Source organism: Ceratosolen solmsi, unplaced genomic scaffold, assembly GCF_000503995.2.
Source record: "Ceratosolen solmsi marchali unplaced genomic scaffold, CerSol_1.0 scaffold30, whole genome shotgun sequence".
Lineage (NCBI taxonomy): Eukaryota > Metazoa > Arthropoda > Insecta > Hymenoptera > Agaonidae > Ceratosolen > Ceratosolen solmsi.
Window position 1 is genome coordinate 8,708,586 of NW_011948421.1, and position 12,606 is coordinate 8,721,191.

General features: G+C 24.1%; 2 protein-coding genes across 2 annotated transcripts; one reads left to right on the forward strand and one right to left on the reverse strand.

Moving 5' to 3' along the window:
- Positions 1-1,311: 1,311 nt before the first annotated feature.
- Pus1 (Pseudouridine synthase 1) lies at positions 1,312-3,274 on the forward strand (the record flags this gene model as incomplete). Its single annotated transcript, XM_011498971.1, has 5 exons — positions 1,312-1,679; positions 1,872-2,211; positions 2,269-2,524; positions 2,725-2,870; positions 3,199-3,274. Coding segments are annotated over exons 1-5 (1,161 nt in total), but the record flags the coding sequence as incomplete, so codon positions are not given.
- A 344-nt stretch (positions 3,275-3,618) lies between these two features.
- LOC105361720 (charged multivesicular body protein 7) lies at positions 3,619-7,735 on the reverse strand. The gene is made up of 5 exons (XM_011498972.1): positions 7,696-7,735; positions 7,078-7,364; positions 6,180-6,960; positions 5,764-5,959; positions 3,619-3,644 (listed from the first exon to the last, which is right to left on the reverse strand). The coding sequence occupies exons 2-5, from the start codon at positions 7,353-7,355 to the stop codon at positions 3,619-3,621; spliced, it is 1,281 nt and encodes a 426-aa protein (XP_011497274.1). The 5' UTR covers positions 7,356-7,364; positions 7,696-7,735.
- Positions 7,736-12,606: the final 4,871 nt, after the last annotated feature.

Sequence of the window (12,606 nt, forward strand, 5' to 3'; positions counted from 1 at the left end):
ATTAATATAGATTCCATCTTAATTTAATTTTTAAACGTATATTATGTTTAATCGTTATCACATCTAAGACTTTTATATATTGAATATCACTGCTTCTATTTTTATTCTAAAATTTTCTCCCTTTTTTTATATTTTTTGTATGGAACTAAATCTTATTATTATAAAAAATTAAAGTGAATGCAATTGAATTATTTATCAAATTTGAAATTAATTAAAATCATTGCTAGATAAATTTTCAACTGTTTCCTTTATCTTTAGATTCAATATACAAAAAATTCTAGTATAATACAGTTGACACAATCTGACCGACACTTGTGCAAAATCTTACAAATTCGGTATACTCAACTACATTAATCCAATTAAGTATTCACAATAACGTATTTTTTTATAATTCCATAAGTTTTAATAAAATATTATAATTTTATAACAGAGTAAATTATATATGGTTTGTAATATTTTAATAACAAACCTTTTAGAATTAGGGGAAATAGAAAGTATAACCCGCATTTCATAACTTTCTACATAATTTCTATAGCTTTATGTCGATATATTTACGCATGCGCATCATTTTTTTTTTGTTAGATATCTTGGAGATCGAACGATGAAACTAAAGTTCATTTGTAATTAGTATTAAAAATTTGTAAATATTCTATATTTTTTACAAATACAAATAATTATGATTAAGCGATATTTATAACAATAAATAAATGCATTTGAGATTTTACTAAGTTATATACATTTAATTAAGCCTAGATTAAAAATTTTTTTCAACAAAAACCGTTTAAAGAGATAGTATAAAAATACAATTTTGTTTACTTAAGATTTTAATATACATGTTTATGGAGTGAAAGAAATTTTACAATTATAAATTCTACATATCATTTTATATTTTTTAATTTTAGTTGTTCAAATATGTTAATCCTGTCAGTAAATTAATATTTTTTTATAGCAAAACTTAGATACATAAATAAATAGCTTTAAATGCTTTGGTTAAGTTTATCACAAAAAGTTTTAAAAAATTGTATGAATTGTAAGTACTCATGTCAACAATTTAAATTAATCTAATATTTTATAAAAATATATACATAATTAATTATAATTTAAATTTAATATAATGAAATGTTTTTTTAATCTTTTATATTATGGTCCTATAGTTTTCATATATCACTTTTAATTATATTGTTTTTTATTTTTTATTATTGATAATATTATATGATTGAAAAAATTTATGTAGTTTTTATATACAAAACTTGTAATTTAAGTTAAACATTATTTTTCATATTTTTAAATCTTAATCTTTTCAGTTATTGGTATATGTAGATTATTAACTTGTCAAATGGATATGACACAAAATACAAATATAAATATCAATAAAATTGAAAAAAGATTATTAAATGATGACATTACAAATAATTCAAAAAAACAAAAAGTTGATCAATATATAAGAATAAAAAGAAAAAACTATGCTATGTTGTTAAGTTATCTTGGTAAAAATTATTATGGAATGCAAAGAAATCCTGGTATGGCAACAGTGGAAGAACATTTAATAAAAGCATTATTAAAAGCTAATTTGATAAATTCTGAAACTTTTGGAATGATTCAAACTATTAACTTTCAAAGGGCAGCTAGAACAGATAAAGGAGTATCTGCTATTAGACAAGTTGTTTCTCTAAAGCTACGTAAGATTTTATATTTATAGTATATTTTTAATTTATAGAAATAAATTGAATATTATTTTATTTTTTATACATGTTAAATTTTTAATTAATTCAGTCATTAATTTAATTATAGCATAATGTATATAATAGATAATATGTATATGTAATGAATTTAAATTCTATTTTTTATCATTTATAATAAATTTTTTGTAGCTGAAGATCCATGCAAGGATACGATAAATAACTATTTGCCTGAAGATATACGAGTGTTTGGAATTAAACGGGTAACAAAAGGATTCAACAGTAAATCACAGTGTGATGCACGAACTTATTCATATACCATACCTACATATGCATTTATCCCAGAAAATTTAGAACAATTTCAGACAACAGCAAATTCAATACTTATTGAAAAACGGTTAATAGAATTATCTATTATTAATGGAAAACCATATCACGAATATAGAATATCAAAAGAAAAACTACAAAGGTTGCAAGAACTATTGAAATATTTTGAAGGAACTCATAAATTTCATAATTATACATCTAAAGTGTAAGTATAATAGAAACAACTTATAATTGATCAAATTTTATAACAAATAATTTTTAGACTGCCATTAGATCCAAGAGCAAGACGTTATATAATGAATTTTATAGCCGAAGAGCCTTTTACTATTAATAACATGGAATTTATTACCTTAAAAATTAAAGGGCAAAGTTTTATGTTACATCAAATCAGAAAAATGATAGCAATAATAATAGGAATTATGAGAAATATTATAACAGCAAAGGAACTTGAACAAACTTTTGAACAACAAAAGTTTGATATCTATAGAGCACCAAGTTTGGGATTAATGTTATATTTTGTAATAAAAATGTTTAAAAATAAATTACTGAAGTATTAAAAATATAGTAGAATATTTTTTAATAAAATATAAATTAATATAAACTTATATGTAAATCTTAATGTTACATTACAGTACAGTAATATTTACTACTATATTTTTTAATATTTTTTATTACAAAAAATCATTTTTACACAATATATTTAATTTTATTATTTTAGGTACATTATGAATATTATGACAAAAGATATGGATCAGATGGAATTCATGAAAAACTTGATTGGGCTGATTGTGAAAAAGAAATAATAGAATTTGAAAAAAATATAATTTATAATTACATCATTGATACAGAAATCAAAGAAAATACGTATCCTTTTAATGATTAATAAAATAATCATACTTTCAAGTTATATATTTAATACATATTCTATATCATATTAAATATTTTTTAAATTAACCAAAATAGAATAGAAAATATAGAACATTTAGTAAATTATATTGCTTTTTGTAAAATTCTGTAGATACATCTACAGGTGAATATTCATGTAATAAAAAAAGGCACATTGAATGTGGAAAATATAAAAAATATATAAATCTAGTTAAAAATATATTATATCATAAGTCATTTTACATGTCATTTTTTAATTTTTTCGATAAAATTATGTATTAGTTACAATTTCTTAATAAATGTACAGTATGCTAAATTGGCTAGCAAAATTAAATACTAATTCATTTATACTACGAACAAATGAAGAACAAAATTTGAATGAAAATAAAAGAGACAGTTATAAAAGTAAAAATAAAAGTGAAGACAAGATTCTAATATCTTAAATTAACAAATTTATTAATCATATTACATCTTGTAGATTTTATATTAATTAAGCAAATATAAGTATTTGCATTTTCAGCAATATTTATATGAACAATGTAGTTAAATACTGAAACAATGATTTTTAATACATCTTGTAAAAATATTTTATAATTCATTGAATAATTTGATACTTCTATTAATTCGTAAATGTTATTTTAAAATATTAAAATATTTGATTTTGCTTGTTTGACAGATATTAGACAAATTTGTTATTAAAACGATGATAGTAAATATTGAATATAAATTAGCTTATTACATTGATTCGGGGTCCTGCAATATTAAGCAAATATTAATATCTTACTGAAATCTACTTTTATTTGTACTATACATTGATTCGTACATACCAAATGTTTTCATTTAATTAATTATATTATTTTTAAAAAAATATTTAATCTCGTTTTAATCTGAATTAATTAAATTAAAATGTAAATATCAATGAAATCAAATAAGTCAATATAAAAATATATTCAGAAATTTAGGGATCCATATCTACCTTTTTTCACTCAAAAAATGAAAACAATGTACTTATATAAATTAAACGTACATATTACATAATTAGTTTGTCTTTTGAATAAACAACATGAATGAGATACAAATAATTGTTTTAATTTTTTCGTATCAGCTTTGAACAACTTTATACTTTTACATATTATAGATTCAACTGGTATAACAGAATCAAAATTCATTTGATTATGAATATTTGTGGTAGGACAAATAAAGTTTTACAGATGCATTTAGAATACAAAATAATTAACTTATGTTGCATTTAAGATATAACATTTGATTACACTTATATATACTAATATAAGAAATTGTAAATTTAAATGACTATCAATAGCAGTATATACATTACTTTATTATTTAGCTTTTTGATATCTATCAAATATTAATAATATATTTGAAATATTTTCATTTTTAAATATATTTAACTAATAATTTATGTATAAGTGCAAAAATTTATGTTAAATACAAATTTTAGACATGAAAAACACTTAATATTTATTATATACATATTTTAAACATTTTTCCTGTACCTACTATTATAATTTATTATTAATCATAGTTTATAAATATCAATAAAAACAATATATTAAGAATTGCTTTATTTAATGTTTTTACAGTGTTATTAAGGAAACCTTATTAATAAAATTTGACAAAATGTCATATTAATTTAGTTTTTGAAACTTACCTCTAAATATTAACAAATAAGACTCAATAATTATAAATACATCATTTACAAAAATAATTATTTGAAATAATTTATCTGCAATAAGAAATTTTTTTTAAGTAATCCTAAATTTTATGAAATCTCATTACAATTAATATATTATGCAAATGATTCAACAACATGACAATCATTGTTATGAATGGAATATTTAAATTTAATTTTAATATTTATTCATTTTAAAAAATTTATTTACCTTATAATGACATTTTATTTCTAATGAAGCTTACTAGGTTTAGAAAAATTAAGTTGATTTTGGAGAAATTTTGTTTTATATGCTGATAGATCTAAGAATAAACAAATAAAAATTTTAAAATAAAATTTTTCACTTTTAATTAAAATATCAATTAGAATTAAGTATAATTGAATACAAATATTACTTTTCCATAAATAATTAAAAATATCTTTTATACATTAAAAAAAAAAAAGATTTTATGAAAACAGGGTCCTGATATATAAAATTCATTTAATATCATCAAAAAAATGACTGGTTAATTTTAAGATTACAAGCATTTTTATTTTGGAAATTAAAGATTGACTATAATATCAATTATCAACTTTCTATAATTATAAAAATAATTTTATAATTATTTATAAAGTAAAACATTAGAAGATGATACATTTTAAGTCAGTAAAGATTTAAGATATTTTTGGATAATATTATAAATGAATTAGATAGATACATGTTAAAGATAGATTATAATTTTAGATAGTATTTTAAATTCAATAAGACTTATTCATTTATTTCATTAAATTAAATATATTCAAAAATATATAAGTTATAACTTAAACGATTAAAATAAATAACTATAAAATTTTTTATATTTAATTCATTATATAAAGAATTATACAATTTAATATATTTAATAATATACTAGTTTAAATAAAATAAAAAATTGTATGGTTATTATAAAAATTTTAGTTATTTTTTTAATAACTTTACAAATTGTTACAGGCACTTTCTGTTTATATTATATTTTTGTTAAAAATTATTAAAAAAGATTTTTTCTGTTGCTTAAATTATGAACAATAAACAGTGTCCAGATAAAAATATCAAATTTAAATTTATTTGTATTAAAATGTATCCATGTGTTTAAAATACTATTAGATTATCTTTTACAAAGTCAATAAAAAGAATAAAAAATATATAAATTAACATCTTACCGTCTAAATCTAAATCTACCAAGTCTGGTAATTCTAAGATATTCAATAACTGATTTGTATTCATTGCAGATGTAGATAGATTACTTCCAGTGCTTTTCATTATTTCAGTTAATTCTTTCTCTAATTCAAAATCTGATTCAACAGTAAGTACAGGCTGAATCATAATAGATTTTATTTCATTTAAGTCTTCAAAAATCTAGAATGGAAAAGTTTTAACATAATACCTAACTACTAAATTCGTAAAATATTTTTGCTGTGGTACATAATAAATATGATTTAATTAATGTATATTAATAGTTATGTATAATTTTAATTCAGTAATATATTTAATAAAAATTGTTTATTATACACAAAAAATATATTATAAACTAAAATTATATTCATAAATTAATTTTGGTATTAACACTTATATATACCTCAGATAAGTCATTTACGGTATCTTTAGCTTTATCTTCAGTTAGACCATTACTTTCAAACTTTTTCAATATATTACAACCTGCCTTGTATGCAGCTAATGTATTAGTATTATAATGAGCATCATCAATACTGGATAAAAGCTTTTGAACATTGTGTAAGGTAATACTACGTTTTTCAATACACTTATCAAGTTCATGTTTTTTTCGTAAAAGACTTTTAGCTACTTGTCTCAAGCCATTTTTTAATGATAACTTTGCTTTTAAAATTACTTCATTTCGCTTTTTCTCCAATTCTTCAATACATTTCGTTATTATATATTCTTGTTGGGTTAATGTATAAATACCTTCATCAATTTCTGTGACATCTTCTACATTATTTGAGGAAATCTTTACTAATAAATTATATGAATTATCCCCTTTACAAACTCTAAAAGCAGCCTGTTTGGTACGCCTAAGCCAAATTAAGGCCAATTTTATATTTTCCTCTGTAATTCTATCATTACTGCTTTGCTTAATACAATTCTTTGTCAATTTAGATAATGACAGCAATTTATTATCATTTTTACTATTAACTGTCAATAATATTAATTCTGCTAATTCTTTAACAGTAGCAAGATAAACATATTTTTCAGTCATATTAAAATTTGGCTCTAATATATAACCTTTAACTTTTGAAAAAATCCAAAAAGTTGATTTTTTTATAAATATGTCTACCATCCAACCAATCCATGTATTACTGGGTTCTTTTAAAAAATCTGATATTGATATTATCTCACCATTACTGTATTAAAATTGATAAAATAGAAATGAGTATAAATAAAAAAAAACTAAACCTTTAAGTACTTTTAGAAAACTAAATCACTTTAAGAATAACATAAATGATTATAAATCAATTTACCGGTAAAGTTCTTGCCAAACTGTTGGTAAACATGAAATTTTTTGAGAATTTCTCTGAAAGTTAGCATTTACAACTGAGAGGGTAAAACAACATAATGCATAATAACTTGACCAACTATTTATTAATTCGTGCCAAAATTGATACTTATGAATCCATTCTTCTGGATTGGAAGAACGATTTCTAAATGGAGCACAAAAAAATCTCATTCGTTCATCTATATTCCAACTTGGTGGTAAATGATTATTAAGTAGAGGAAAATAAAAATCTGTTGGTAACATATTTACTGCCTAAAATAAAGTATAAATACTAAAATTTAAGTGGAAAAATATTTGGAAAGCAAAAAAAAATTAAAGATATTTATATGTAACAAAAGATTATATATATGGAAATTGAAAACATAATATTATAAAAATTAAAGTTAACGAAAAAAAAATTTTAATATAAAATAAAGAATCAATACAATTTTAATATTCGCATATTTGATTTCCCAGTTATCTAAGTATTAACATTTTATATACGAATTTATTGCATCAAAATTTTATATTATAAAAATTTAACTTCACTATTGGAAATTTAATGCTTCAGATTATATTAATTTTTCTTAAATGTAATTCATACCTAATATAAATCATGATTTGATTACAAAACTGCATATATAATACAAAAATTAAATTAATAAATAGCAAGTACATAAAAACTAAAATAAAAATCCTAACACTAATGACAAACATCTAGATAAAAACGTATATAACAAGCATGAATATAGAAAGTAAAAAAAAACAAAAGAAAATATCAAATACATGATATAATCTAAAGTTAACTAATAGATAGGTCTATAACATACCCCGCGAAAAAAAAATCAAAATATACAATATACATATAAAATTTCTATATGAAATTGAAAAAGTTCGTTTATTGCAAATGAATAAATTTCTCAATACTTCGTCGGATTAATTCTATTCGATAACATGTTAATATGACTATTAATGACAAAAATAAACATAGATTTTTATAATTATTATGAAACTATTTTTGGTATTGAACATTGATACAAACATGATCACATATGCAAAAAACCTAATGTCTATTAAAATGAAATAAACAGTCTAAATTTATGTATTTACTCTCATACTCTTTCTTGTTTATCACTAACCTTGACGTATTCAGCCTACTAAACGATTTTTGTCACAATACGAAACATAGATACGGCGCCTATTTCAAACAAGAGTAATTAAAAACTAAGCTTTGTAACTACGAGATAGGTGTTCACGATATTACCAGATATATAAAGACATCACATATTAATGAGTATATATGGACTATTATAATATAAATATAACATCGTTATATTAATTCTATAAAAAATATTGTTCTTATTTTTCTTGTACCTTATTATAATATACAATACTCCGATTAATATATAGTGAATCACATTAATATTTAAAAAAAAGATTAATAAGTACATGAATTGAACTTTTTATTTAATTAATTACTTCTTCTTATTTTAAATTAAATTTTTTTATTTTATCACAACTCATTTGCATACTTTAATTATAATAATTAAAATGATGTTTGATAAAAACATACAAATTACAAATTTATAATTTTCATATGTCAAAACAATTTTTTCAGTTTAACACTTTGTGGTTTTAGTGTGACATTTTGTACTCTTGTAGTTTTATAATAAAAATGTTAGTATACATTTTAATAATCAGAGAAACTTCTTATATATTTAAACAGGAACATAAAAAGTATTTAAAAAATGAAAAAATCAATATAATCAAAATTAGTCATAATTAATCATAATTACTAGACTATGAAAATGATATCAATTATTTATAAACTGTTATTTGTATTTGAATTGTTATGTAAACAAATAATTTTTAATTAACATCTTTATCATGAATCATTAATATTTTAATTTTCAACTGTGCCTATTAGTTAGATATTTAGCGAAAATAAATATTTTATTTTATTTATTTAGAAAATATCCTTTGATTAATCATTGTATTTTTAAAATATTAGAAAAATATATAATTATATTCAGGATTGGAGCACTTTCCAAGCAAATTAATTCTTCGAAATTTGTAATCGTTCCAGCTCACGAAAACAAACATTGACTCCGAAATCTCTCGATCATTTTAAAGCTTTTGCTTGCGAACTCCTGTAATATTTATCTAGTTTCTGCATAGCAACGTCGTTACGAATTCTACAAAATTTGTAGAGCCTTGCTTTCCTAGAGTCTAGAAAGTTCTAAAGCTTTAGTCTCTGACGTCATGTTTTTTTCAATAATTTTTCAATCAATTAGTTATCAGTTATTACTCTACACAGCAACTAAACTCCGCCTTATACCAGTCAGTCAGTTTCACTAAATATACGCACATAATTCAGCCAGAGTCTGCAACAATAAGCTAGGAAGCCAACAGTGAAGCCAATATATTTAACAACTATTTAAGCACACCATAGTTCAAGCAGTCAAGAGTGCTGATTGCATTACGAGAGTGAATATTAAATAAGAAGCGTATCACCAATGCACTCATCACAGAATTAGGTAAGACAATTAATTTCTGTGAATTTAATCGAAAGAAAAACCAAATATTGAAAGCACGAACGCATCAGGCTCATATGGCAGTAAAGTGTACGAAGGGATACCAGTTGCAAGGGCATTCTTGCTTGAGTCAACTAAGAGGAAACACACTATGTAACTCACACTCTCCGGACGAGGCGCTGCGCCTCCTGCAAAAATCTTCTGCAAGGGGCCGGCTGAGGTATTAATTCAATATATTATCATCACAAGGAAACTCGTATTTAAAGCACCATACGTGTCTCTATACAAGGAGTCTCAAGGTTTTACGCCCTTGCGCTTCTTAGTGTAGCAATTCCACCAAGCACACTACAACAAGACGTCCAGGAGATCTACAATCTTCAACCTCGACTAGCAGTGCACGCTCGTTCTACGCAAAATACCAACAAGGAGCTGTACGGCCTCAACAATTCTCACTACAAACGTAGAATCATATTTATGTGTTTCTAATTCAAAACTTAATAAATATCACGAAAACCAATTGTGTTGATTACAGAATTGAAGCATTAACCTCTTACTTATTCACACTTTACCACCAGTAAAATGGTGTGTATAGTCTTGTTCGAGCTTAAAGCCAGTTTCAAGACCGTCGATTGTCGGCATCGCCGGTCTTTTAAATCTCAGATTTCTGCAAACACTTGGACGAGAATTTTCGTATACTTGCTATGTTTTTGTTTCAAATCGCCCGTAATGTTTATATGGTCTTCGGGTAATAACATCGCCAGAAACTCTCTATCGTTATTACGCCTTATTTTTTCTTTCGTCGAATTCTGGAAACATCTAGATTTTTCTTTCTGCGCCTCATGTAATATTTCAGTGCAGCAACGACGATGCTTTGTTGCCAGCTAAGTGAGCCGCCGCGTGGATATATGAGGCAAGCACGTGAGTGCCTCGCTTTCTTGCTAAACATCTCTTGCTGAACTACCCTTACTGAAGCAACCTCTTACTGAACAGTGCTTGCTACTAATATCTTGCCGTGACCCGACTGTAGTGAACCAATCTAAGCCTCTACCAGTAGAAGCCATGGCACGGGTCTCGGTCTGCCTTTAGCAGGACCGCCATGGAAGGGTCGGTATTTTCAGCAGAGCCGCCACGGAACGATCAAGCCTTGGGTTCGTGCGCGTATTCAAAAGGTTTATACGTGGCCGCATCTTCAGCAGCCAACCTAAAAATACACGTGCATTAAAAATAAAAAGAAATCAGCAAGATTAAGTAGCGATAGTACAGTGAAGCCAATTGGAATAGTAATCAAAAGGGCCACACCAGCCACGCAGTAAATGAACATACCTTGTCGGCAGTTTACAAGGTACATCTCTTTATATTATTAAATAGGATAGTTACAGGCGCGCAAAATCACGCTTCACAAAACTGCCTTTAAAGAATCGACCGGGAAAGAGGACGCTCTATCGAACTAACACTTCGACACCGTACAGGTCCACAAAAAGTCGATATAATTGACGCAACACGTCAATTACATTGTCAAATCCAGACAACAATTTACAAAATAATCGACAACAAAATACATGTTCATTGAGTCTTTCAGAGGTCGAAGCCTTGTCATCTATGATTCTTGCGTGTGACTAGTTTTCAACTGCTCCCATCATAATTAAAAACATAATTGATTAAACACCAATCTCCATCAAGATTTCACACTACGCTCACTATTATCATTCTCCCTACAGAGCACATTTTATTTTAAACACCATCTTCTCATGATCATTCATGAGCATGATCGACTACACAGGCTGATGTTTACATCAACATAACTTTAACTCTCACGATACACAGTAATTTCCATAGCATCTACAATAATAAAGAACGCAAGAAAACACCCTCACTACTACAATAGCATAATTCTCTCTCTCAACAACAGTGCAATGTTATTATAATATTTAACAAATAATAAATACTAATCATATTTTTCAGCCCTTCCACTTATTATTTGCTCTTAAGTTATCAGGACGAGAGACTAATCTACTGAACTACTGAATTGGCAGTTCGAGCCATTAAACAAATCCTTAATAATGGAACAGGTCTAATCCAATCATCTTGGTCTCTTGACCTCCGGGTGACTGGAATTCCAAACACATATATATACCTTATAAATCAAGGATTATTATTTATAAGTAATTGAAGTAAAATCTAGTGACGGATAATTGGAATCAGAATTTAGTTGTTCTTTTTTTAAATATTAATGGATTAAATATTTATCGATTTATAATTAATATATTTAACAAATATAATAAGCTTAATTTATTTTTCTTTCAACTAAACAAGATACAACTTATAAAATGATTATTTTGGTGAATGCAACTTTTGTGGTATTCTATGAAAAAATTTGGAAATAATAAAGAATCTTTACTTTTGAAAAACATCATTCAGTTACCTACTTTATTTTCTATAATTTAGAAATTTAATCACTATCTATCTAGTATGTATTTAATTTTAGTTTAATATACTAATAAATTTATTCTGTATTATATCCATTACTTGAGAAAATTTAAAGGATATTAGATATAGAGATATATAGATATATAAAGATATAAAGATAACAATTTATTTATTTTCCTAGAAACAAGTTCATATCAGTTTCTTACATAGCGAAATATAAACTTAAAATAAAGTTTTTCCGTAAGCTACGCATTCTTAATTAGAACATAATAATAATTATAGGAGTTTTAATGTATAATAAATATTGATATAACTAACATCATAGCGAAAACTAGTTTTTAAATAAAACAAAAAATAAGAACTTCAGTTAAAAATAATAAATTTAAATATTACATTTTTTAAGAATGTATTACATAAAGTATACTGCTTCAGATAATTTAAATATCAAATACAATTTTTACAATAAATCATTCATACAAATTTTATAGAATATAGCTATTAGTTTTCGAATTGCAAAAAATTGCATATATATTCAAATCTTACAATCGATATTA